The 27797-nt window shown below is 48.8% G+C and overlaps 2 protein-coding genes and 1 non-coding gene across 3 annotated transcripts in view; 2 read left to right on the forward strand and 1 right to left on the reverse strand.

The window, feature by feature from the left end:
- Sik3 (Salt-inducible kinase 3) overlaps nucleotides 1–4823 on the forward strand; it is a 121147-nt gene extending 116324 nt beyond the window's left edge. The window contains exon 15 of the mRNA XM_077707307.1: nucleotides 3123–4823. Within this exon, the coding sequence (XP_077563433.1) occupies nucleotides 3123–4310 (1188 nt within the window). The 3' untranslated portion in view covers nucleotides 4311–4823. The remainder of the gene's footprint in view (nucleotides 1–3122) is intronic.
- Nucleotides 4824–14151: 9328 nt separating this feature from the next.
- Cdgapr (GTPase-activating protein CdGAPr) overlaps nucleotides 14152–27797 on the forward strand; it is a 294951-nt gene continuing 281305 nt past the window's right edge. The window contains exon 1 of the mRNA XM_077707302.1: nucleotides 14152–14330. The gene's annotated coding sequence lies outside the window, so the exon portion shown is untranslated. The remainder of the gene's footprint in view (nucleotides 14331–27797) is intronic.
- Nucleotides 24061–24133, reverse strand: Trnaa-ggc (transfer RNA alanine (anticodon GGC)). The gene has a single exon. It is a non-coding gene; the product is annotated as a tRNA-Ala (tRNA).

The following is a 27797-nucleotide window of genomic DNA, read 5'->3' on the forward strand; positions in this document are numbered from 1 at the left end:
TGACAAACAAAGCTAGGTGGGTTCAGAATAGTCACGTGACCCACCTTTCGCACTCTCGTACAGAAACCCAAAGGTATTCCGCAGAACACAAATATAACAAAAATGAAAACCAACAAACTAAAAGCACACCTGACGACGGGAAAAGCAGACCTAACCGTGCATGCCTATGTTTGTGCTCTGCGCTGCGAAAATTCCTTTCCTTTGTAGACACGTGCAGCACCTAACAAAGCCTGGTCGCCTACCTATTGACCCATCCCAGCCGCCGAGTCGCCAGTTTGAGATGTGTGACGAACTGAAACTTCGCCCAGTAAATTTGAGCAGTGCAACTATCACAGACAGAACGTCTGGTGACCTCTTCCTATGTTTCACCCAAGGTTTGACCCCTTGACCGACCTTCAGCTCCCGTCCGCCTCAGGGATTCTCGTGGCGGTAAGAGCGGTCGTTAAGATGTCAACGGTTTCCTTCCGCCGGCTTCCCAAACGAACTAGAGGAAAGCCTCCTTCAAAAGCTTGCATCGCTTTCAGCTATTATGGCGTGACCGACGCGTTTGTATGCGTTGTCTCCGGGCCCGCTCGTCGGGTGGACACAAAAGCGCGGCAAATAACAAAGAAGCCTCCACGGTTCCTCCTTACGCCCCTCACGCCAAAGTCAGCTCGGTCGGCGTGAAAACAAACACCACAAAAGTAAACACTATACGTAACGAACGATATCTAGCTGCTGGGCAGTTTTAATTAATAATTGAGGGCCCCGAACTTAACACCAGGGCTCAGAAAGGACTCGGAATACCCAGAATCCCAAAACTTGTCCAAAAAATCAATTTTTCAAAATCGCCGTTTTCGGAAAGTAGAGCTATTTTTCTTTTTTCTCAGCCAAATATTCAGACCCTGGAGTACGTATTTGAGCCGTAATATCAGTTTATAGCATGTGGGGTCCGCGGCTACAAAAGGGACCGTATTACCCGGCTAGCAAGCTAGAACGTGAGAACCAAAGCCACAATTCCCACTGCGGTGCCGCGGGGACGCCGCCAAGGGCTCATTCGACTCGCTTGGAGGCGCAACCCGCCACGGTGGCTCAGTGGCTAAGGCGTTGGGCTGCTGAGCACGAGGTTGCGGGTTCAATCCCCAGTCACGGCAGCTGCTTTTCTGATGGAGGCGAAAAGCAAAAACGCCCGTGTGTTCGAGATTTTGGCGCACGCTAGAGATCCCCAGGTGGTCAAAACTAATCCGGAGCCCTCCACTACGCCGCGCCTGATGGCCTGCATTGCGTCGGCGCGTTAGACCCTACAGTCAATCAACCGGGAGGTGCCAATGATGCGCCCAGTGTCAGGCGATGTTGCCAAACCACGCTTTATTGCTCAGTCGTAATATGGAACATGCACTGGGCAGGCAGTGTCGAGCTTGGGTGGGGGACAGAGCCCCGCCCCCTACCCAACAATCGCGCGTGCGGGGTTTCGCCGCTGAGGCGGCCTCCCCATCTCGGCGACGCCGGGCAGCTTGCCCTAATGGCGCCGCGCGGCCAGCATGGGGCCCTCCCCATGCTGCGGTATTTCGGGCTCCAGTATTTTCTTTGTGACTTGAAACATAATTATGCCACCTGAAAACTTATTACATATTTGAAATTAGGAAGACAAAACATACATGCACAGTGATTTTCATTATCATAGACCAGTTGATGAAAAAGTTCATTTTTAAGACCATCATCTCCCCTTAACTAAATTCTGGTGTCCTTGCTTTTCAAAATGTTAACACGAGCTGCAGGCAGTTCCAAACTCGTCGGCGCTATCCACCCTTCTTCCACTTGGGCCACTGACTTGGGAAATGGTGGCTGCCTTATCTTGTAGCAATAAAAACTTCACTTTTGATTGCGAGCAAACGCGCCGGTTGCCACACACACAATTGAATGCACGCGCACTGTTCAGCGATAGCCGGCTAGCGTAGCCCAAGCCAAAGACCTGCCGTGACTCACCTTGTGTTATCCCCTGGTGGTGTCTCTGCAAAGCTGCCTCCACGGCTGCCTGTTGCATGGTCTTTTATGTAAACAAATATGGCAGCAGCCATGTAAGCATGTTCTGGGTTTATGCACTTTGAGTCCGAAAAACTGCATTTGAGCACTTTTTGGACACTTAGCCTCAAAGGGGTAGATAAAATGCCTACCGGACTTGCAGCAAATTTGTTAACGCGGGATTGCTTTCTAAAAACATTTTGTTGCCGCAACATATGAAATATATAGGCTTTTATGGATGTTCATCAGGGATCCGAAAATATTTCTTTGCTATGGGAATCTCATACTAGCGGGATTTTGTTACAGTGGGGTTTGACTGTATTCATATAAGTTCAAGTTCGTAAAGTTTTCTTTTCTTTGTCGGCTTTGTTTTGCATGTATGCAATGTGTCTGAAGTGCCCCGAAATAGAGAGGCAACAGTGGAGCTAACACTGAGGGTGGAGCAATGCCGATGATGTGCTGCATGTGCATTGAAACATGTGTCTCAGATTTGCACGTGTGGGTAGTGTGGCAGCCATATTTTTGACAAATCATGCATCGCATCGGGCTGCTCCGTGTGACATGTGTCGCACTTTAAGGATGGCGCTGTTGAACATGAAAGCTTCTGCAAAGGACGAAGAAAAAGACGCAGATACAAAAGAGCACATGTAGAGTGGGTCCGGGATGCGTGCTTCAACCTTCTCATACTGGCATTGGGCACTCTGACCAAGTGAAACAGAATTGTCCTACACAAAATAACTGTGGCATGTCTGTGCAGTTTTCGAGGTTGGCGCAGTGAGGATATCTGAGAGCAGAATCGTATGATAAGGGGCCTCTTTGGATTTTGTCATTACATCTCACAATTGGCAACATAAGGAGCCAGTAATTTTCTTATGTGTGGTCTGCTCATATACACGCACAGAGCATGGAACATTTATCAGGATTACAACTGCACATGCCAAGCTTGAAGTGGCACTAGGGCATACAGACTGAAAGTCTTTAACTAAAGCAGGGAAACAAGTGGCATTTAGAGCAGGCTCTGGTACTATACACAGTTGCCATTGCTTCTGTGCAAAGGTGACATGCACTGCCCATTTCCTTTGCTGTAGTAAAGCGGAGGTCCGTCTCTCCGATTTCCGCAGAGGTACTGCAGCCCCATGGATGCCCAGCTGCAGGCTGAGATTCAGCGGCGGCACTCGCTCCACGTCCAGCAGATGGCGCACCTGCAGCCGTGCCTGATGGCGTCATCGGTCTCGTCTCCACCATCGATCGCCGGCTCCCCCATCCACCAGAGCCCCTCGCACGGCGCCGCGGGTCCCCCGAGCCCTGCAGCCACCCTTTCCCAGCACCTGCAGCGGCTACACCTGCAGCGCCAGGGCAGTCCCGTGGGCTTCTGTCCCGACCCTTTCACATCCGAGCCGCTGGGGCCCGGCGGGTCGCCTCCGCTGGACACGGGAGGTGGCACGTCACCCAACGCGTCGCCACCTTATTCATGTGGCGCCGTGTCCCCCCAGGCTGCTTCGGGAGCCTCGCCGCCACCTTACACCGACGCCGCTGGCGCTCACCTGCGACTCCAGAGCCTCGTCTCCCAGCAGCTGGCGCGCAACAGTCCGCCGCCGGTCTTCCCCAACCTGGGCATGATTCGCGAGGACGCCACCGAGAACGGCGGCCTCGGCGGCCCGCTCCGAGTGCCCGCCGTGCTGCGGCCCGAGATTGTGGTGAGCCCCGCGGCATTCGAGCCGTTCCCGGCGTGCGGCGGCCGGAACTGCTTCCCGCCGCACATCAGCGTGACCGACGAGCGGGGCAAGGAGGTGCTGACGTCGTCCTCGTCATCGGCCACATCTCCTTCGTCGTGCTCGTCGACGGCCTACTCGGAGGCCTCACTGCTGCCCTTGGACCTGGCCTACTCGCCTGTGCGCTGGCAGGCCACGCCCCTCGATGAGGCCCCCACGGCCTGGGGAGCGGCAGGCGCAGGGGGCACGCTGCCACCCCTCCACGCGGCATGCTGCGGCGAAGCCCCCCTGCAGAAGAGCCCCAGCGGGTCGCTGTGCTTGCTCCTGGGACGCGGCGTGGCGCCATGTGCAAGCACTGGCGGCGACCTCCTGCTGGACATTCGGCGGAGGCTGGACGCTCATGCGCCGGAGCTGCCACTGGTGTTGCAGCCGTCGGAGCGCGGCCTGGCACTCGAGCACCCGGCGGCGGGTGTCCAGATTGAGCTGGAGGTGTGCGACGGGCCGGACGAGTGCGGCCTCAAGATGCGTCGCATCTCGGGCGACAGCCTGCAGTACAGCGAGCTGTGCCAGCGGCTGGTTGCCTGCATGAACATGTGATCTCGGGACAGCCCGCCGCCCGCCTAGTGGGCCGGCACAGCTGACAGTGCCTCCGTGCGTCGCCGCACCTCTCCGCGTCACCCTGTGTGTGTTCGTGTCCCCACAGACCTGCCTCCACGGGCGGTTGGCTGTCTTGCCGACTGCCGGGGGTGGACGCCAACTCTCTGGCCAAGCAAGCGTGGCTCGGGTCTTGTTCACTTCTTCCTTTCTTGGGCCGGCCACGTACTCTTGATTTTCGTTTCCGAGAGCAACTTTCACTTCCGTTTTTCTTCCTGTTTTTCTTGTTTTGTTGTCCGCTGGAGTGGACCAGCCCCTCTGAAGGAGCCTTTACACCTCGAGATGGCATTGTGATGTTTGAGGGAGACGGGGTAACCTTTTCTGTGTATTTTTTTTCCCTCTTGTGCATGTGTGTGTGTGTGTGTGTGTGTGTGTGTGTGTGTGTGTGTGTGTGTGTGTGTGTGTGTGTGTGTGTGTGTGTGTGTGTGTGTGTGTGTGTGTGTGTGTGTGTGTGTGTGTGTGTGTGTGTGTGTGTGTGTGTGTGTGTGTGTGTGTGTGTGTGTGTGTGTGTGTCTGTGTCTGTCTGTCTGTCTGTCTGTCTGTCTGTCTGTCTGTCTGTCTGTCTGTCTGTCTGTCTGTCTGTCTGTCTGTCTGTCTGTCTGTCTGTCTGTCTGTCTGTCTGTCTGTCTGTCTGTCTGTCTGTCTGTCTGTCTGTCTGTCTGTCTGTCTGTCTGTCTGTCTGTCTGTCTGTCTGTCTGTCTGTCTGTCTGTCTGTCTGTCTGTCTGTCTGTCTGTCTGTCTGTCTGTCTGTCTGTCTGTCTGTCTGTCTGTCTGTCTGTCTGTCTGTCTGTCTGTCTGTCTGTCTGTCTGTCTGTCTGTCTGTCTGTCTGTCTGTCTGTCTGTCTGTCTGTCTGTCTGTCTGTCTGTCTGTCTGTCTGTCTGTCTGTCTGTCTGTCTGTCTGTCTGTCTGTCTGTCTGTCTGTCTGTCTGTCTGTCTGTCTGTCTGTCTGTCTGTCTGTCTGTCTGTCTGTCTGTCTGTCTGTCTGTCTGTCTGTCTGTCTGTCTGTCTGTCTGTCTGTCTGTCTGTCTGTCTGTCTGTCTGTCTGTCTGTCTGTCTGTCTGTCTGTCTGTCTGTCTGTCTGTCTGTCTGTCTGTCTGTCTGTCTGTCTGTCTGTCTGTCTGTCTGTCTGTCTGTCTGTCTGTCTGTCTGTCTGTCTGTCTGTCTGTCTGTCTGTCTGTCTGTCTGTCTGTCTGTCTGTCTGTCTGTCTGTCTGTCTGTCTGTCTGTCTGTCTGTCTGTCTGTCTGTCTGTCTGTCTGTCTGTCTGTCTGTCTGTCTGTCTGTCTGTCTGTCTGTCTGTCTGTCTGTCTGTCTGTCTGTCTGTCTGTCTGTCTGTCTGTCTGTCTGTCTGTCTGTCTGTCTGTCTGTCTGTCTGTCTGTCTGTCTGTCTGTCTGTCTGTCTGTCTGTCTGTCTGTCTGTCTGTCTGTCTGTCTGTCTGTCTGTCTGTCTGTCTGTCTGTCTGTCTGTCTGTCTGTCTGTCTGTCTGTCTGTCTGTCTGTCTGTCTGTCTGTCTGTCTGTCTGTCTGTCTGTCTGTCTGTCTGTCTGTCTGTCTGTCTGTCTGTCTGTCTGTCTGTCTGTCTGTCTGTCTGTCTGTCTGTCTGTCTGTCTGTCTGTCTGTCTGTCTGTCTGTCTGTCTGTCTGTCTGTCTGTCTGTCTGTCTGTCTGTCTGTCTGTCTGTCTGTCTGTCTGTCTGTCTGTCTGTCTGTCTGTCTGTCTGTCTGTCTGTCTGTCTGTCTGTCTGTCTGTCTGTCTGTCTGTCTGTCTGTCTGTCTGTCTGTCTGTCTGTCTGTCTGTCTGTCTGTCTGTCTGTCTGTCTGTCTGTCTGTCTGTCTGTCTGTCTGTCTGTCTGTCTGTCTGTCTGTCTGTCTGTCTGTCTGTCTGTCTGTCTGTCTGTCTGTCTGTCTGTCTGTCTGTCTGTCTGTCTGTCTGTCTGTCTGTCTGTCTGTCTGTCTGTCTGTCTGTCTGTCTGTCTGTCTGTCTGTCTGTCTGTCTGTCTGTCTGTCTGTCTGTCTGTCTGTCTGTCTGTCTGTCTGTCTGTCTGTCTGTCTGTCTGTCTGTCTGTCTGTCTGTCTGTCTGTCTGTCTGTCTGTCTGTCTGTCTGTCTGTCTGTCTGTCTGTCTGTCTGTCTGTCTGTCTGTCTGTCTGTCTGTCTGTCTGTCTGTCTGTCTGTCTGTCTGTCTGTCTGTCTGTCTGTCTGTCTGTCTGTCTGTCTGTCTGTCTGTCTGTCTGTCTGTCTGTCTGTCTGTCTGTCTGTCTGTCTGTCTGTCTGTCTGTCTGTCTGTCTGTCTGTCTGTCTGTCTGTCTGTCTGTCTGTCTGTCTGTCTGTCTGTCTGTCTGTCTGTCTGTCTGTCTGTCTGTCCTGGCAATCGGGCATGTGTAAGTGTACACGTAATGCCTCGCTTGACTGCCCTCCTATGCTGTTTAGCCATCTGCATTTTTGCCGGCGTACAAACCTCATGAGCTCAAGAAAAAGCCATTATTTCCTAATATTTTGGCTGTGATTCTGCAAATAAATTAACTCGTGGTGTGTACTTGCGAACAACAGGGATTGCAACCATTGGCGAAGTTAATTGTTTTTACTCTGTTAGGTCTCTGCCAGATATGAGGCCTTTGCCTAGTGCTACTGCATGATTCTGATCAATGCAGTGCAAGAAAACAATTCAAGGCAGCATACATAGTGACCAGTGCACAATAATTGTCAGCAAAAATTAAATCAGAATTAATCAAAAACCACCATGACTCTACGGGACAACCAGGTGTGCTTTATATGCAGTAGTAAATGTGAAAACCGTCGCATACCCTAGTTAGCTTAATAAGCAAATTTCATAGTTCAGTTGTCTTATTGTGCGAATTTTGTTACCACTACTGGTTAGTTGCTGCTATTGCCTTGTAAGCTGAGCTTGTAGCCAGATTCATGACTGAAATTTGCAGCAGCTGTGGCAGGTGTAATATAAGGCATCATAAAGTCTGCGCATCTTATGATCAGAAACAAGGTGTGTCTGTTGCATTGAAAATAGTATTCTCAAAGTTCTTCTTCGATCGCAGATTTGCAGTTATGGCATATTAATTCATATGTTCTTCAAGATTCATGATTTGCTTCCTGTTGGTATATCCATTGATGAAAGGGCATTGTTTGTCTATGTGAAAAAAACAACTGATGGCTTTGCTAGTATTTGTGGTCCTGCTTTGCTTTGTTATTTGCACTGTTATGTGTTTGTTTCGCCAGTCAAAGGGTTTGCTCTTTAAGAACAAACCATTGTTGTAGTTAATGTGGTTGGGCAGGTCACACTGACCCTTACAATTCTTGTTGTGGAGATTGTTTGGGAGAATCAGTGTCGAATGCTTACGTAATTTCCAAACTCAGTTTTATGAGTCGTTTAAGTGATGGGCACTAACCAAGACAGTTGTATCTTGTACGGACAAGCACAGAAAAGCAGTCGAGTTTTGTGAAGCCCCACATATGGTGTTGGTGTTAACACAGTAGTTGGGACATTGTCACTGAGTTGCACGAAATTGACCTTTGGTTCCAAGCTCGCCTGGTTTACTGTAGCAAAGTGCTGGCAACAAACGTAATAGTTTCTCACAGGTGCATTGGCACGTTGGGTAGTCCCTGCGTATGTAGTTTTTCAACATTCATCATTGCTGTTGATTAGTATTTGGGGCACTCTAAGGCATCCCGAAAGCTAGTTTTGCTCGAAACCAGCCAGAGCTAAGAGCCGTTTAATTTTATATTTCATACTTCTTAGCTCGCGACCAAATGTGCACAATCCTTGGTGTGGCACCCATGTTTCCGAAGAACAATAATGAAACGCTGACGTGCGTGTGTGTGTGTGTGTGTGTGTGTGTGTGTGTTCTTTTTTTATTTCCCGGAGGGCGAGGTGCAGCTATGTTGTATTCCTAGTTCGTGAGTGTCGCTCATGCAAGAGAGGCTGTCCGTACGCGTTCTCTCACTGTTCCTCTTTGGGGCCTACAAGCTGTTGCGCAACCATTCCCACGTCTCTGCCGCCGCTCTTGTCGTGTGTAAATATGAGGGTCGTCGACCTAGCTGCGATGTTTGTACAGAAAACGAAAGAGAGGGCCGAGACCTTGTTCTTGCAAATTCCGTGCGTTGCTGCGGGACGTTTGTGTACAGTTGCTACCTGATGTCATTTTCTAGACGTACTTCTTCGCCTCTTGACCAATCATTTCCTGTAGAACAACTGCAACCCTGCCGCAGGGGGGATTAGGGAATAGTGACTAGCGATCCGCATTGTGGCACTCGGAGGCAGTGTTGCACATTCTTAGCAACGTTCCCCATGCGTGCCTCCGTCGTTATTGCAAAGAAGTCCTTCTCAGCGCCATCGCAAACTTGGCCTAGCATGAACCGATGGGATGGGCTTCTTGTAGGTTCTTGTCACATCCGCTTTGAAGCCAGAAAGACTGTTTTTGTTGACATCTGATGGAAGATATCACTGGCACCGTCCAGTTAGCACAAAACTTGGGGCATTGAATTTTTTAAATAACAGCAGCCTGAGATTTTTGGGGCGGTGTTTTATGTTGCCCGTATGCAAAGCAGTATTTAGTTCGGTTTGACGAACTGCTGTGAATGCCTTTCCATCCACGGCTAATCTTTTCCTTACAATCAGCTTGGAAATGTTCCCATGGGGAATGGTGCATCTTTGCACGATTCCAGACGTGAAATGCGCTGGCAACAGGTTTTCTTTGTTCATTCATTAGTGATGTCTGCCTGTGTGCTCCTTCTTATATTTTTGTTATCTTTTAAGCAGAGGCTCAGCGAAATTGACGAGGAAACAGCATATTGCTTGTGAAACAGCTGAGGTTTTAGTTTTGCACGAGCATTGCCAGATTCTTAACACACGGGTGTGTGGTTAAACACTAAACTCAATTACTTATGGGGAAAAAAGCTGTGTGCAGCTTGTGAATTTCGCATCTATTGTTTTTGTCACCATGTTTACCTTTGTTGCTGTTGCTTTTACTTCTAGTCAGGCACAGTACCAATCTTGGATAAACTATTCGGACCACAGAACATGTAGTTATTGAAAGTTTACAATTGTTTTCATGTCATTTCAGGGAAGTTTTTGGGATGGAATGCACGTGCTGTCATTTGTAGTTGACTGTTTGACATGCGTACCACGAGAGAAGGAGTAAATAACTCACATCGAGGAAAAGACCTTTTTGATTGATTTATGTGAAACATTTTGGATAAGCTAGCTCTGTAAAAAGAACGCTGAATTTTTCGTTAAAGGGGTGCTAGAGGCATGAAACAAGTTTGTCCACATCAATAGCTTCCCATGCCAGGTTTAAAAGTGCGTATTCCTCTGAATGACAACAATTGGACAAACTAGGAAAGTTAAAGAAAGGAGACAGTACAGGTTTATAACTAATAATAATTAAATTAAATTTAACTTTCGTGTTTGCAAATGTGCAACATGTTAGGCAGCTTTCCCAATGGCTGTTTCATTTTCTAACTAAAACATAAATCTGACAATTGCTGTTTATATGCAACGTTACTTTCTTGGCTCCAAATTTGCGATGTCTCACCCTACGTCGCAAAAAAAGTATTCAAGCGAAATGAAGATTATTTTGGGTTGATCACCATATAACAAAAAAAGTCGCACCTTCTATCTCTTATCTTCAGTGGACTGTTCTCAGAAACAAGAAATTGATCTGCCTTTAGCATCCCTTTAATGCCCTGCAACCTATTTGTGAAGCCGGTATCAGGTTGTCGTCGATGACAAAAGTGGTGATTTCACTCTTTTCAATTTTTCCACTACACAGAAATCCTAATATTTTTCCCTGTTGGGATTAACATTGATTAATGACTTCAAGAATGACTGGCTGTGCAAGCCTTCATTTTTAACAGAGACAAACTGGGAGCTCAATGTGTGACGCTATAGGCAAGGCCATGTGGGTTGCTCGTTAACAGCAGCCCAACACAGATGTTTCAACCATGCAATTCCTGTACAGCATTGATAATATAATGACATAGTTATTCAATGGCCTACCTGTCTCTTGCCACGAGAAAAAAAAAACATTTTGGTGGGCCGCGTGACTTGCACATTCGGGTGTTTTGTTTGTGTCTAAATAAAGGAAATCAGCTTGGGGAGCTCCCCACTTGGGCCCAGTGATGCCGAGGTGGAAAGGGACTTCAAAGTCATTGCAATAATGGGTGCCATTGAGAGGATCCAATAAAATATTTATTGATAAACTGCTGGAGGCTGTCTCATTTTCTTCCCTGAACCCCCGTTTTTGCTTTACGTTTAATGCTTTGAACAAGGTGAAGAAGGCTTCTTTTGGAAAGTTTGCTTTTGAAAGTTTGATGCATCCTTCTCATCCTTCTGACCATTATGACCTTTACTCCATCATTGCAGAATATTGTTCAATGCTTCTTTGGGCATGTGCCAAATTGAAACAACCGGCTTGTCGAGTTGCTGATTTAAGCGTAGTGTTGTTCAGTACAGTCTGAGTCACAATACTCATTGCCAGGTTGTGCTGCATGCGCGAAGCAACCATTGTTACCAGCACGCACGTAGCACTGCCGATGCCTTCCCTAATTCTTTGGAGCACCATTGTTCCCTCCTGCTCATGTAATTCATGTGGGAATTTCAGCAGTAGGTAGTTCTGGATGTTTTGCAACAACTTTGTAATTTCTGAACTTGGCTAGATTCAATTCTTTATAACTATTTTATATAGGTAATTGGTCTACTAATGAAAACACGCAAATATGGGTAGGTGGTTCACGTTACGAGGAATCATAATTACTTTGTTGCTAGAAGTTTCAGGTATTTTGTCATTTTTTTAGGCAAGGAGGTTGTGGAAACTTGTCGTGACAGCTCAAGAAAAGCTAGTTATGAAATGTTCAAAAAATTTCAGCTATAATAGGTACATGCTAGATGGTTTTGGGGGAGCCACAGTTGACGTCACAATATGGGCTTGCACTCTAGCCTATGTGATGTAGGTAGGCATTAGTGAACGCCGCATTGAGTCGCAGTCTATGAAAACGTTTCCAGCCAGCGAGGTAGTCGTTCTAGCAGCTTCAATCTCATCTATAGGTCCATTGAGAATAGAAAATCATAATGATGTTCTGGAAGGGACCATAAGCAGTTAATTTTTGCTAGAGCTAGTGCCTTGGTCATATAGTTGAGGAATCGTTTTTTGTGAAGAAAATATTTCTTTTGGTTTTCATTTCTAGGTCCCTGCGTGCAGCCTCATCTGCTCTCTGATTTCCTAGTACACCACAACGTACAGGGAGCCACTGAAGGGTTATGCGACGTTACACTTTCTGTGCTAGAGAGTAAGCAGCACAAAGGAACAACATGCACTTAAATTAGTTTCAGTGATCCTTGATCACAAATTATTAATAACCCCCTTGCTCTCCCTAATCACCCCCCCTTCCTCCATATTTTAGGGGCGAAGGCACCTTAGGGGCTCGGGCTGTCGGCGTCTTATGTCATCGTCTCATATGTCGTCACTGTAAATCAAGTTGTCAAACGATGGTCAAAAAACAGGTGTATAATTGATAAAACCGGTTCACAATAAACTAACATGACGTAAACTAATTAAAATGCAGGAATGATCAGGACTTAATTGCATTAAAACAGAAATTTGTTAAATTCCGTCTCGAAATTGGTTTCAAACGCTAGGTTTTCTTCTGTAAAGCATACTTCTCAGCATGCTGCGGTATGTGACTCGAAGACAACTTACGGCCAGCCTGTCTCTCGTTTAATTGCTTAAATCCGGTTCAACTCAAGAGAGGGCGCCACCGCATCAGTAAGTGCGCGATTGCTCCTCCCACCGGCGCCCGATCAGCGCGCGCCGGGTCGCAAGAGAGACCTACAATCTTTGGATACATTTCTACACTGCATGCTTCGCTCCTCCTCAGGATTCACGCTAGTGGATATGGTCCGAGATTTTGTCTTTCTCTGCTTCATTGAGTTTGAGGGATGGAGTAACGTAACTTCCGGTCTTGCATAGACGATTTTCGGTATTGCGGTCTTGCAAAGATTTCCGGACTTGCATAGACGAGTCAAACATCACAGCTTCATCTTCTCAAAGCTAGATGCTCTTTGCTACATAATCGGGCTACTTCCCAAAGAGTACTTATGATGTGTATCTGAATCTTCTACCCTCGGTATCGGGATACCGCGCGCCAGTAATATTTAGGGGAATAGTCTGACTGTTTTTCTGTATTATTAACATTGTGATTAGTGAAGTGAACTTCCTTTCTTTTTCTTTGTTAAAAAAGAAATTGGAGAAAAACACGCGTCGTATAAATACATTTATGGAGTGAGATGGACACGGCTGCGTTGTTTCTAAAGGTAGCTTTCGCTCTGACCAGCTCGGACTTGGCTGGTGAAGAGAGGCCAAGAAGCCGGGCGGTCTCAAGGGATCCTGAAATAAGGACTGTTCCCCGAGGCTAACTGCGCCATAGAGACGTTTATTCCTCCTCCGCACCCGAAGGTCGGCTTTATCTCAACGCATATTTTCTCTATGTATAAAGTTGAATAAACACAGACACGAAAATGACGACAAAAGTGCTTTTAACCCCTGGTACATTAAACAATCGCCGAGACTTTTACAAAAATTGTTATATGCGCATGTTCGGTCGTACATATCTGGAGCCTAAAGGTTTACCGTAAAAAATTATCAGAACAACTGTACCCCCCCCCCCTTCCCCCTTCCCCCCTTCCCCCCGAGCACGCGGAAACAGCCATAAATAAGCTTGTTTAGTTTCGAAAATCTAACCGGAAGTCACTGCCAGAACACGCAAAATCGTTTCAAAGAGTAACCGTAGAAAGAGTAACCGTAGCAACATATCAGGGGGACTGCCTCCCATGGGATAGGGTAGCGGAAAAATAATAATCGGGCAAATTACCCAGACCGAGATCGTTCCAGAATAAACTGTAGATTGCTGCTTAATTCAGTTTCACGCACGCTGGTTAGTCCTCAATATAAGCGATTGATTGATTGATTGATTGATTGATTGATTGATTGATTGATTGATTGATTGATTGATTGATTGATTGATTGATTGATTGATTGATTGATTGATTTACGGCGCGCCTTATCGCCACACAGGCGATAAGGCGCGCCGTAGTGGAGGGCTACGGCATAATTTTCACCAGTGCTCCGAAATCTCGAACACACGGGCGCTCTCGCTTTTCACCTCCATCAAAAAAGCGGCCGTCAAGGCCGGCAATCGAGCCCGCGTCCTTGTGCTCAGTACAATACAAGCAATTAATGTCTAGTTCCAGCTGCGACGAATTACTGGATAACATACTTGCTGATTTTTTAGCAAACGTGTGTCCCACCCGTGTATCATTACTTAATCGTTAAAGTAAGATAGACGAACAAGACAAGTCAATAAATTGTATGGTTAATTGGTGTTAATAGCGGAAACTACAGACTTTACCATTACTTGCTTTTTTTTTTCTAGGATTGGTGCGGAGGGAGTAGTACAAACTATTTTTCCTGATACAGGCAAACAAACAAAATAAACCCGGTTTCAAATCGCAGAGTCGTGCAAGCCTTGGTCAAGGACCGCTGCTGTAAACGCATTTAATTACTCGCTGACCAAAACGCGAGAATGATTTCGAATCTGTTTCAGCCTAGAGTGGTAAGGATGCAACGATAAAAATGCCTCACCGTTACCAAAGCAAGTCCCGCTTTCACTGCTTCTACCGCCATTTGAAAGGCGCGCGCTTATGGCCCCCGCCAACCGCAGCCTTCGCAGCGTAAGCAGCTGCCGACGCCAGGGCGGGGCGGCGCTGCAGTGCCTGTCATGGCGGCCGAGCCGCGGAGCGAGATTATAAAGGAGGCTATGGATCGGTTGGTTGGGTGGCAGCGCGGCGCACACGACCGAGTTCGCTACCCCTACTTATTACGTTGTGAGTGCCGACTTCTTGTGAAATACCTTGTGGATTGCGCCCGAGACACGAAGCACGCAAGAGCGGGATGACCCGGTAAGTTGTTTTCAAAGAGGAAACAAGTCTCGCGACGCGTGCTTTTCCCGTTTTGAAAGCATCGTGGTCATTGATCTGTTAACCTGACCTATTATTATGCAGCGGTATACATATCGCGAGCTTTATCGTTTACGCGCATTGTGAACGTTGTCGCACGCAGTTCTGAAACTAGCGTTTCACGACCGCGCAACTTTTGAAACAAAGTTTTTGTAACAGTCTGGCGAGATTGATGGGTTATTGTACGAGACGTGACCTACCGAGTTCACGCAGAACGAGTAATCTTCTGGCGCGGAGCTTCGATTTGCAGCTTCGCTGGCACATTTTGCGGGACGTTCGGTAGTTCCAAATGTGTACTTCGAAGTTTTCACTAGGTTAACGCTTCAAATTTTAAAACGATCTGCGTTGGTTCCAGCGCTTCACACGACGATGTTCAGTTACCCCGGGAAAAGAAAGAAAAAAAGCGGACAGGCCTGTCACGGCTTACGGGTCACTTGCTTCGCTGCCTCTCTGTTACAGCGCAGTCACAGCGAAACCGCAGAGCGCTTGAGCCGGCTTGCGTTTTTGCACGCTCAGCTGATATTTGCTCATGTCTAGGCGTGGTAGGCGCGAGACCTGTCATAAAAAAACAACGAAAAACCGCCCGACCGCACGTTCCCACAGTCCGTCCAAGCCGCATTTTATCTGGCGCGCGATTAGGTGAGGCGGTAGCCTTGTTTCTTATATGCCCTCATAATCCGCGGTATCGTTTGGCTATATCGCTTCGCTTTATTGCCGAAGCTCCCTGCGACGGAGCTCCTCTATGAACTCGTTTCCGGCGAGAGCCCGGTCACCGTTGTGGTGGTGGGGCTTTCGGTCTGACTGGCGCTGCCCCATGCGATAACCTGCCACATTTTTAAAACAATCTTTTTGGTGTGCAATCATGCGGGGCTGCAGTTTTAAGCTGCGTTGTTGTACATTTTGTTTTGTTTTTCGTCATTGGTAGTCGCTGTCTGCGTGTTTGTCGCGCCTGTATTTCGTGCCAGTTTCATCGCTTGAAATATTCGTGCGCTAACGGAAACGAAAGCTCTTGCAGAGTGCCCCGGAAATGTAGGGAAAAAAAAAAAAAAACGCCACTGGCTGCGCTGTATAAAACCTCCTCTAGGTCGGATTTGGCGTGTTGCGACTACTCAGTGACATCCACGTGAAATATACTTTAATTTAGTTTTTGTGCGACAACCTCTAGCTAATTACGCAAACCTACGCACTCTGAAACCGGCTTTTTTTTCTGCCACAAACAAATGTATGACACGAGGCTGACAAGTCCAAAATCCATGGTTGCCGGCTCCGAGGTAAACAGAGGCCAGACAATGCGGTGATATCGCGATATCTCGTTGCCTTGGAAGTATTACGCCGAGGTTGCGCGGGCTGTAAGGAGACTTGTACCAACGTTAGTAGTTGACTTGTACCGTTGGCGTGTAATGAAGTTCTGATAACTACGCACTTACTATAGCCGAGCTAGCTGTTGTTGAAAGTCTCACTGACTAGTTGCGGCCACTCGCAAAAGGAAGAAGAAAAAAAAAACTGGTCGCTTGGTCACAAGAAGTTCACAATGTGGAATCGGCATTTGCGATGATTTATTTTGACGTGAGAATACTGTCTGAACGAATATCGATTCGCTATGACTGGCCCAGTGATCCTGCGTAGCTGCTAAAAACAATTACTTCAATATAGCCATCTGGCCATACTATTACGTGTTCCGGAGACGTGGTTTATTTCCATGCCTAGGATCAATCGTTCTCAACTCTAGAAAACGCGGTGCACCCCGCTGTAGCGCAAAGGAAAAGGTTGGAAGATGCGTCTTTTTTCAACAACTTGCGTTTCTCTTGACTGCTTGTGACTGCTTACCGATAGAATCAATATATGTGCACAAGAATCGCTACAAAAAAAAAAAAAAAAAACGAATAGTCACCTGTTACGTTTTTTATCTTCTGCGCTTGTGAATAATTACTTAGCACTCGCAGTGTGTATAAGGCTACGCGCCTTTTGTTGCTGTCAGTATATCGGGAAGCGATTACGTCAGGTTAGTTACTGCAGTTAGCGACCTTAGCGTAACTGCGTGCTCCATAAAAAAAAATACAAATAATCGAAGGCGCTCTTGCTGAGAGTTCGTTAGAGGGACCTAGAAAATACTCTTTAATAAATGAGAAGGTATATTCTTGATTTCAATAATTTGTTTCTTTTCAAGTGCGGTTCAGTTCAAGCGATTGGGCCTGCTTTTTTTTTTTCTCTTAATTTCAAATGGGAAGTTATTGACTAGTGTATTACTAGCGCAACGTGTAAACGAAGGTTCAGTAACACTTCCCATTGAAGTGTGCTGACGAGGTGCCATCTTAGTCAAACCAAGTATACAGTTTTTTGTGTGTTGGAAGCATTACGTGGTAGTACACGTCAAAACGTTCTGCATCTCGGCGGATTGGACGTTGCTGCTTTGTTTGTAGGAAATAAGGATTCGGAGCAGGGATCGTACAAGTAACAGCAGGCAGAAGGGTTCGGGCTCAAACTTGCGGCAGGTTCCCCGCTGGTTTGGTAATTGCAGCAATAAAAAAATAACCGAAACAGCACCCGCACGAAAAGGGACTCTGGGACCGTGGGAACAGCGCGCGTTTTGTGTTAGAGCGAGCGAGAGAGAGAAATCGAGGGAGAGAGACTATTGCTTAATCGCCCCGTTGGGCATGTAGGGCGACGGGCTGCCCTTCGGCTGTGTGGCTTGGGCAGGCATCGAGTATGTCCATTCGTGGGACTGCTTACTGCAGTGCGGGCTGCCCAAGTGGCCGACGCTGACAACTTTTGGCCAGCTCTCTTGGACGTATCGTTAGGACAGCGCCAGACTGCGTCGAGAACCACGTGTGCACGCGTGGCGGCCTCGGATGGGGTCCCGCCATTGCGGGGTTCGATCTTCCTGGCGTACTCGCCCAGAAACAAGGCTTTTTTTGGCGGGAATAGGAAAGCGGGACGACGGATGTTGCGCTTATCACCGCCGGTTTCCGGCTTCATACTGGAACCGACGAAAGGTGCGAGACAGTGGAAGAGATAAGTTGCGGACGTGTACATCCTTCTGACACGGCTGTGCCGGCTGGACGCGTTACGCGGAGTTGAACAGATGGGGGAGGAATGGGGCCTCCTGTTAAGAGGGACAATTAAATTTCACCCAGCTTTTACTAACGTAGGGTGTGGCACGACCATCATGTTCCACTCGCGGGACGATAATTGCACGCACGACGGAGACACGAAGTCTTTCGAAGCACACGTGTGGTCCGCAGAAAATTGCGATGGAGTACAAGGCACCCGACCGCAGCGTGAAAGCTTGCGGTCGGGTGCCTTGGATTTTCTATGTCTGCTCAACAGAATGGGCCCTATCGCTGTACGTGTATAATGCGCTTCGTTACGTCTGCAGCCAAATAAGGGCAAGAGTCGGCGCTATTTCCGGCCGTCCCTCGTAGTTTTACTTTTGCGCCACACTGAACCTTGCATGACTTGTTAATTTCGCCATTTGATGGTCCGCTTAAAGGTTTATCAGGTTGGGTGAATCGGCGTCGTGATCTAACAGCGCAGTGGTGTGTAGAGGTATAAATGTATCGCCTTCATCATGCTCCTGCCTCTTCTGGTATTTTATTCGGAAAGTGGAGTCGTGTATTGCGCGTGTTTAGCCAAGTGGTGTGTCACTTTTCTGTGTTTTCTTCTTGTTTGAGCCTTTGTCAGTATGTCGCCCAAACTGTACAAGCGGTCGTGCAAGGCATTGCGCACGACGCTGAGAGAACGCCAACTCAACGACACTGCCTCAGTCTGTCGCACGTGCTGGTGCATGGAAACTGCACAGCTAGGTTTGCCGGGGAGGAATGCTTACACGCCGATTAAGTTAGACGCGTCTTGCGAAGTCTTTCAGTGTGCAACGTCTTTTATCGTTTTCCTCCAAGCGAGTGAAAACTGAACTCTCAGTGAATTGGATTAAGTATGTGCGGCGCAAACAGCGAATCTCGTATGGCATTCCTCGATTTCTCCTCTCGGAGCGTCGCGAACTCCCGAGGCGGTCGATAGCAACATAAAAAGCGTACAGAGTAGGGCCATATTTCTCCCCCGATGAGTCACTCGCAATGCGGCCGGCGGAAGGAAGGAAGGAAGAAATGTCGGCTTTCGCTGACGGGCCCTCTGTTTGTGCTGGAGGCTCGGTGGCCCGGAAAAGACGGGGGCCGACTTTTAATTTCTAAATTGAGCAAAGGCCCTTCCCGTCGGCCGCGTCGAGCGGGGACCGCTTTGCCGCTGTTGCGTTTGCTGCCTCTATGTGCACGCACCCGCAGCAACGGAGATCGGAGGAGGGGGTCGACGGTTTCTTGTCGCTCCGTGATGTCTGATGACGTCGTAATTGCGTGCACCGCTGCTTGGCCTGCAGACCCTGTGATAGGAAAGTGTCGGTTAAGAAGCGTTGACTTAATGCGACTGCGTGATAGGAAAGCTTCGGTACTGGTTTATAGTGTGGAGGTGACAGCGCCGGTGTAAATGGACGGCGTGTTGAGGCGTACTCGCCTTGCTCTTGCCTCTGACTCATACTGTGCGAAGAGTGAGCCCAAACACTAAGAACACGCGCATGGGAGAACATCTGGATGCTTTAGTGCAACGTCTTAAGCTGCAATTCAGCGCAATTTACATTATGGTTTCAGGACATTGCCGGCCTGTGATATATACTAAAAGTGATCTGTGTAACGTTACTGTGTAACGTTATTAATCGTACGGCTTTGAGCTTGGTCGCTGCTATTTAGAAGCGATGCAGTGGCACTGCTTTCTCGCGCAGCCTTTTCAAGTTGTGCTGAGCGTCCGTGCATTGCAAGTTGCCGCTTTGTCCTGTGCATGCTTACCTACCTCACTTCGTGTTCCAGCTGTCGCGGATCGAACTGGACGAATAACTTGGTTTTGTGTTGGCGTTTAAATTCTTCGCGAAAATTGGCTCCAATCCACGCAATGAAGGGGGTTTGACTGCAAAGCTGTAAACGACACCCACAACGATTACCCATGCGGCGTGACTTGAATTCACACACGTAGCCCTACAAAGAGTGAAGCCAGAGACTGCCAGCCGTTACCTGCGATTCGCCGGGGCGGCGTCCCGAAAAATGTTTGCACTCTAGAGGAATCTTTAAGTGCATTTATCGGCGTGCCCGCGGACTCTGGGCAGGTAACCTGGAAGGGGTGTTCTGTGCGGTAGACACTGAAGGGTTTGGTGGGAAGAAGACTGCCCCTCTCCACGGGGGTGAAGCAGCGCCAAGCGACGGAGTACAAGGCTCCCTGCCGTCCGCCGTGACGTGACGCACTTGAGGACGGGCGTGTGGCGTGCATCTACACCCAAGGAAATGCGAAGCAGTGCCGGGGAAGCAGCTAGCATTCTCGTTCACTCTGTACCAGTGCGGAATAAGTTGTCAGCCTATGGACGCAACCGCGCGAAACCGCGAAAGTTGGCCCCGCTGCGAACGCTGCCGCGTTTGAAAACGTCGCTGCCTCTCCCTACCCCGCGGGAAAAGCGAAGGTGTGTAGAGGTTACGTTCTCTCAAAAAAAAGGCGTCGGATGGATGCGGTCTCTCTCGCGATGCGCATCCGGCCTCCGCGCTAATGCGTCGGAATCCCTCGACGCCACATTCATTCCCCGTGCAAGTTTTCTTCCCTGTCCCCGGATGTGCACGGGCTGGGGTATACTCCCCGCTGCACGGAACTAATTCGGCGCGACCTCCAGTTCGTGCACCCCGTTTTGAGGGGGCCGGGCCAAAGGGCCTTTCGCCGCGCTGCCGTCGTTGTCGTCGACGGCTACGACGACGAGGAAACTCTGTTGCAGTTCGAACGAGTTGCCGAAAGCAATGTCTATACTTGGTTGGTCCCCTATCTATAGCAGGAAGGGGGAATGGGACCAACACCAACTGCTGTGAACAGTTTAACCATCCCTCGACAACAGTAGGCTATTACGTCCCGCCAGTATGCATCAATGTAAAGAATTTTTCTTTTACGTTTCGCTTGTGTATTTGCTCTTGCGATGTGGTTCCTGTGTCGATGCAGTGTAGTTGACCTTTTCTTTTTTGCGTGCGTCGAATCGAGCTATTTCTGCTTTCACGACTATATATATAAAGTACTCAAACCGCCATATTCCTGATTAAAGTCCAGCTAACACGGGCTGTGTCGCCAGACCTACTAGTCGAAAGTGTAATGTAATGGGAGTAAATTTGTGGTATGAAGCAGTCTTGTGCCGTAGACGTTGGCCCCCTGTCACTTTTGCTATATCAAGTAAGCGCTTTTCTTGCTTCTCCCTTTGTTGGCTTCAATTTTTTTTATTCTATTGGAAGCACGCGGAGTTGCGAAGGCGCATTGATAACAAGCGGCCCTTTTTTACAAAATTCTGCCCAGTGGCATTTTGTATAAGGTGGGGAAGGGGACTGTTGAGGGCGTGGTTAGGAGAAACGTTGGTGATTAGATACGATATGCCGTGAACGGGAGCTCAGGATCCAACTGGCACGAGGCATCAGCGACCTGCCGACGAGAACTTTGCCTGCCTCACAGGGAGCTCATTCGTTAAATGCTCCTGATCATCTCACGTTTTGCTCAAACATATGGCTATAATCTCCCCCTTTCTGCCTTCAAATCGACCTCGAACAGCCGCTTCTGCTGCAGTTAAGACAGTCGTATTGTTGCCTGTATAGGGAAACGACTGCTCTCCCAGTTCTCTTTCATCTTTCTTTTGAATCTTCAGTATCGTCTCCCATTTCGATTTCTCTCTGTTCACCCCTCTTCCTGCGGCCTGTTAAGGTATCGGCTCCACGCCAGACTCTTACGGGCTGTTACGATCAAGGAGGTTGGTTAGGAACGGCGTACGCTGTTGCGAAATCCGTCCTCGATATTCTCGGATTCGGCCACCCAAGCCTTCCATCGTCCAGGTCACCCACCCTCTTCGTCGGGAAGCGACCCGGCTTTACACAGAATGACGCGGCGGTGACCGATGCTGCTGCTGGACACGAGCCGCTTTCCGCAACTTCGCGGCCACCCAGATGCTACACTGTACAAATGTCCACTAGCGAAAGCCGCCAAAATGACCGAGAACGTTGAGCGGAAGTGCTGGCGTCGCTCCGCGACTCCCTTTCAGCGGCGGGCTATGTGTTGCTGTGTTCTTCGGCGGTGTGCCGCGCATCGTGGGAACCCATGTGGCGTTTCCGAGACGCCGCTGTTCAACGAGCAGCCCAACGGCGAATTACTGGAGGGGCTCCCAGGCGTCCTCCTGATGCTTCGACCTCGGGTGGTCCGAAGGGCTTCGAACTTAGATTGCCTCACCGGAGTCAACCTGACGCTTACCTGTGCGCGCGGGAGGGCAGGGGGGGGGGGGGGGGGTGCTTTATCTTTCTGAGTGTGTGGGCGTCAATTTCTGCGGCGTGGATTTGTGCGATTGGTGCGTTCTTGAAAACAGCGGAGAGAAACTGGTGAACGGGGGCGAACCCAACTTGCTTATGTAATCTCGTGCGTGCAGCAGCGCACTGCCCGGTCCTCAGAGTCTCAAACTATGCAAATTTCTGCACATATGGTCTGTTTCTTCACCCTACTCGGCTTCAATGTTAGCCCCAAGCAGTGATTTCCCTACACCCCCCCTAGGGGGTGTGTAGACCCCCCTAGTTTTTCTGGACACCCCCCCTTGAATACCCAAATTTCACTCTTGTCAGTCCTTATATGGACCTTTTTCAGTATCGATCTGCGCATGCGCGGGCTGCCTGTCTGCTATTTTTGGCAGTAGCCTCGGGCAAAATAAACAAAACTGCGCCCCCCCCCCCCCGAGCTTGCTGTTAGCGTTGCACGTATTTATTTCCTTTTTTTCGACAGCTCGTGGCAAGTTCGTATGCACGCACACAAAAAAAGGCTTTCAAAGGAAAGGGGCAGAGTGGTTTGAGGCTGACCACGCTGCGAGCACATTGCTACCAGCCAGGGAGTAGCGAAAATGAAAAAAAAAAAAAAAAAGTAAAGGAAAAGGGGAGCTTCAACGGCCGCAGATTAGTCACGGAAACTTTCGCCTGCTACCGTGACATTCATATGAATGGTATGGGTGACGGGTGGGTGCGGGAGCAACTGCAGGACGAGAACATTTTGGGCACGAGTTCTCCGAAACCCAGATATTTTCGGGGGTGTGCCTTACTGCCATTTTAAATACGCCAAAGTGGAATACCACGCGGGGGACGCAGCAATTCCCCACTCGCTTGAAGTGATTTTGGGAGTGACGTCGGGTGCCCAGGGAAAAATGGTCCAATGGAGGCAGCGGAAACGCGAGTATGCAGGACAGTCCCACGGTCGAGGGAAGTTTACTTAGTTAAGGGGGCGCCAGAATTGTCCGCGGGCAGTAGGGTGGAGAATCTGAAGATTGGTCACTGGCCCTGGTAACAAGTTCGAAAATGTCCTTATACGTTGAAAAATGGCGAGAAATTAAAAAAAAAACTGAATACGGACCTTTCATGGTAAAAAATGAATTTCTCTAAATTTGTTTTTTTCTTAAATTGAATAGAAAGCACCGCCTCTCAGGTGTATATATATATATATATATATATATATATATATATATATATATATATATATATATATATATATATAGAAAATGAAAAACGTACGTCACGGGGATGAGTGTTTGGTTAACAGACGTCTATTATTTAACTAGTGGGATAAAAAAACAGCTTTTCTAGTTTATGACCCCCCCCCCCCCCCCAGAGCCATTGAGACACCCCCCTTTGATTCGATGCCTGGGGAAACCCCTGGCCCCAAGTCAGGACCAACCGGACGCCATCACTGGACGCGCTACCAGATCCGCAACGTCTACCTCCTCTTTTTCCCATTCGGGCGACTTTCTTGTTATCCCATCTGCGGAGTTGCTGCCTGCAGCTCTTTCCCTGCTGTATACATGTATAAGTAGGCCGTGGCAGAGATTCGCAGAGGTGGACGCGTAGGGAACACGCTGCGTTCCACTCAGTTTTCGCGTTAATGGTGAAGTAAGACATGACGGTCAGTTGTCATACCATGAGTGACTCTGCTTACCCATTCCGGGGGTGCATTCCTAACTTCATGGTTGCGTAGCGTAGGCCCCGGTTGTAGGAAAAAAAAAAAAAAATCAACGGCCTTGTTGCTTCCCGGTGAACAGCGCAGCGTTATCGTGTCAGGGCTGAGGTAGGTGGAGAGGAAGGAAGCGCGTTCATCGGGCATCCTGCAGCGGCAGTCTGATTCACCGTGCACTTGGAAGCGAGCGAGGCTACGTGTGCCGTATCCGCCTGCGAGCGGCTGCACCCCGGAGGTCCGAACGTGAAGACCACGACTTCCTGGACTGAGGAAGCCGACCGTAACTGCAGAAACCGTTTAAAATAAATGTTTATTCAATCAGTTCACTTCTTTGTTCCTGTATTACAAAAAAGAAACGGACAATTTTATCTTATTCGGCTTATATATATATATATATATATATATATATATATATATATATATATATATATATATATATATATATATATATATATATATATATATATATATATATATATATATATATATATATATATATATATATATATATATATATATATATATATATATATATATAAAGAGTTGGCAGTCAAGAAAACCTCGGAAAGCAAAGGGGAGGATGTAATAGGTCATTGAAACAGATAAAGAATTTGGAAAGAGAGAAAGTGAAGAAAAAATGCCCGCCAGGTGGGATCCGAACCCACGACCTCCAGAATGCCGGTCTGGTGCGATAACCACTACGCTACCGGCGGGGCGATTTTCCTCTTAGGAGGGTTCAATGCTGGTCGACCACTCTAGACATGTCGTAGACACTCGAGTCACGGCCCGGGGGTTAAAAAGAAGGTCCCCTTCACCCCGAGTAGTCCGAGTGGCGCTGGCTACCACCCCCAAGCACAGGAAACACAAATACCTAAACATAAACACCCCAGAAAGTGGAGGGGAAAGTCGCCCCGCCGGTAGCGTAGTGGTTATCGCGCCAGACCGGTATTCTGGAGGTCGTGGGTTGGGATCCCACCTGGCGGGCATTTTTTCTTCACTTTCTTTCTTTCTTTCCAAATTCTTTATCTGTTTCACATCCTCCCCTTTGCTTTCCGAGGTTTTCTTGATTGCCAACTCTTATTTCTGTGTTATTTTCAACGAGCCCCTCATTTCCTATTCTGATTCGCTATATATATATGTATATATATATATATATATATATATATATATATATATATTTACCCATTAGCGCACAAAACAATCACCTTGACATAAATACTCAGGAAGGTTGAGGGGAGCACAGCCCCGCCGGTAGCGTATACTGGTTATCGCACCAGGTTCGTATCCTGCAAGTCGTAGGTTCGGATCCCCCCCGCTGGGCATGTTTTTCTCCACTTTCTTTCTATCTTTCAAACATTAACATAAACTTTATCTGCTCCAAGAAGAATGACTGCCGCCTACGCTTATTTTCTGTCTTCATTCAACGAGCCCCTCATTTCCCATTTTGGTTCTCTATATAATAAATTGCACGCGCTCGCGCGGCTGAGACGAAGCTACGCAGAACGACGTAACGTGCCGAGCCATTTAGTTTAAGGCTATGCGAAAGTAGTAGTTTAGGAGAGGAAAGGGGCCTTGTGCGGATCGGCTAACCGGATCGAAGCCTTTTCGTCCTTTGACCACTCACTTTCCGGCATTTTAAACGAGCCTCATATCCGCCGTTGCAACCTAGCCATTATCAGTACCGCCGTGCCCAGTTTCTACTTTCCCGTTGAATGATTCAGTTGGCCGATGACGCACTTTCCAGGGGCCGCTGGCCGCTGAGCGCGAAATTAAAATTTCGGTTTCACCTGCCGCAAGAGTCGTGAATTTTTTGTAGCCATCGTGGTCGCGCCGTGCCGAGCAGCTCTTAAAAAAAGATCGGCGCACTTACTAACAGAACACTAACCAGTTACTTGTCCCTGTATTGACTAGGTACTTAGTTGGTTTTTCTAACTGGTCGTGCACGACCTGTAAAAAGCTACTCTGCTGAGTGCGCAGCGCGACATAGACACATTCATCACGCACATATCACACGTGGACAATCAACAACTGACTTGAGCAAGAAAGCCAACGGGATGCGCGAGGAGAGCGAGAATCACTTAGTTACCTTAGAAGTGCATCTGCTCTTCTTGCTTTTATAGCTAACAGCGGAATGTCCCCTGAGAGAGTCGGTGGGCTTGTCGTAAAAATCAAATATTGTAGCGATAATTTTAGAATTATGTATTTTAATGTGAGCATATACAAGACAGAATGTGGATTTGCAAAAACTTTTTAATCGTGATTTGGTGGGGAAAAATAGCTGTACTTATTATGTTCAATAATTCATAGAATTTGTTACTTTAGTGAATGTTGGTATCAAACCGGCAGCAGCTACTAAGTGCACGGTCTAGACTATGCTCGGTGACAACTTAAGAAGGGCACCGGAAGTTGCCGCTGTACCTTATCACCGTAGCCGGATGTTTCTCCGCGAGGCGCAAGTAGGGCGTTACTGGGAATATTTTGAACATGGCGTGAGGCGTTCCCGTGATTTTTTGGACTTAATATGTTTATACACGACTCCAGCGACGACAAACAAACTGCGTGAGACAAGGCAGACGATATCACGCATTCATAGCAAACCCATTTCAAAAAACGCGCGCGTGCACTGACGTCACGGGTCCGGCGCTTCGGCGGAGTGATACACTACATGAGGTGGTGCCGTTCTTGAGTTGTAACCGGGTATAGTAACGGTTCCACACTTAGTGGTAGGACCTACGTACCATTCTTGGGGGTAGTAAACTCCGTAAGGAGTTAGTAAATACAGCGGTTACTACCCTTTTACGAGCTTTTTTGTTAAGAGTGCGAGCTGTCAAAATGGTGATCCCTTTGTTCGCGCGTAAAATCAAAGCGCGAGAAGACATGGCGCAGGGACAAGGGGTGACAATCGCTGGCAACCTTTGTTTCATTTCCGTGTCTCTGTCCGCTGAGATCGTCGCGCGGAGTGTCGGCCGCAGCCACATCAGCGGCCGCAGCGGTTTGGTCGTTGACCCCTGGACGCTAGCCAATGCCCCGGCCTCGCGTCTCCGGGGCGCCGGCCGCCTTTGCGCTTCTGTATTTCTCTCATCTCTTCCCGTCGGTCGAGTCGCTTCGTTGCCCCGGCGCCAAACTCGATGATAATCTGAAAGCCACGAGGGGCACTTTCGCGTTATTGAAGCAGCCGCCGACTGGATAATCGTTAGAGTTATCGTTGCTAAATGAAAAACCACTGGGTGGCTCCCACAAGTGGGTCACGAGATGGGTTTTTTGTGTGCAGTGCACTCTAGAGCCGAAGTTGGCTCGCGGTGAATTGTCAGATATATACCGTGAAGGGCTTGCTAAGCGAGAACGTTTTGCTAAAAGGTATCCTCATGCTGTTGGTCAAAGACGTGCGCAGTAGTCTCTTATAGAAGAATGGGGCGTAGGGCGCATTTGTAATAAAAACACTGAAGTCTTTGTTTACACCACTTAGAAATAAAATATTAAACATTTCGTCGCAACACATCAGCTAGGCTTAGCAAACGACACGCAGTCGGAGGGAAGTTAAACCGGCCTGTATAAATTTATCCGCTGTTCGTAAAATACCTGTTCAATTCTAATGGCCGTAACGTTTAGGTATTTTTGCCAGTACTCCGAACTTGCCTCCAGGTAGCGTGTAACTGTGCGTCGGGAAATGCTCCGTGCCCGTCCGCAGTCGTGGTCCCCATTAACCGTGAGCTGCACGCAGTCGTCTGTGTACAAGGACCACGCTGTTTGAACGACAACTGTCCTCACGTTCCGAGCAATGCCATCATCTTGTACGTATGCTGTTACACGCTTAGCGGGTTACAGGGTTTAAACCTTGTTAAAAGCTAGTTCAGAACAGGACTTGCATGCATGTCTGTCTGCGTTCGCTATTCAAAGCTCGTGCACGAGGTCGCGGGTTCGATTCCCGGCTGCGGCGGCCGCTTTTCTGATGGAGGCGAAAGGCAAAAACGCCCGTGTGTACGAGATTTCGGCGCACGTTAAAGATCCCCAGGTGGTCAAAATTAATCCGGAGCCCTCCACTACGGCGCGCCTCATCGTCTGCGTTGCGTCGGCGCGTTAAACCCTCAATCATCATCATTATTCAAAGCTCGTGCTCTGCGCGCAGGAGAGAGCGTCCAAGTCTGGGCGCGTGGGCCGCGAGTTGAAGCAGAGAGGTACAGGCGAGAGAGTGCGCGCGAATTTCCGTCGCACCTAACGTAAATGCGGATTCAAAATCAGCGTAGCGGAACTGAATGAACGGAGTTCGTATGCGTGAGCGCCGGAGTACACTGAGTGCAGGCTGCTGCTTCCGGGTCAACCCGTCGTGTCAAGAGAGCGAATCGCTGTATCGCCCCAGCTGCAGCAACTGGCTGCTGC

This window comes from Haemaphysalis longicornis, unplaced genomic scaffold (assembly GCF_048455015.1).
Source record: "Haemaphysalis longicornis isolate Haplotype H1 unplaced genomic scaffold, Haemaphysalis longicornis Haplotype H1 scaffold_4, whole genome shotgun sequence".
NCBI classification, from domain to species: domain Eukaryota; kingdom Metazoa; phylum Arthropoda; class Arachnida; order Ixodida; family Ixodidae; genus Haemaphysalis; species Haemaphysalis longicornis.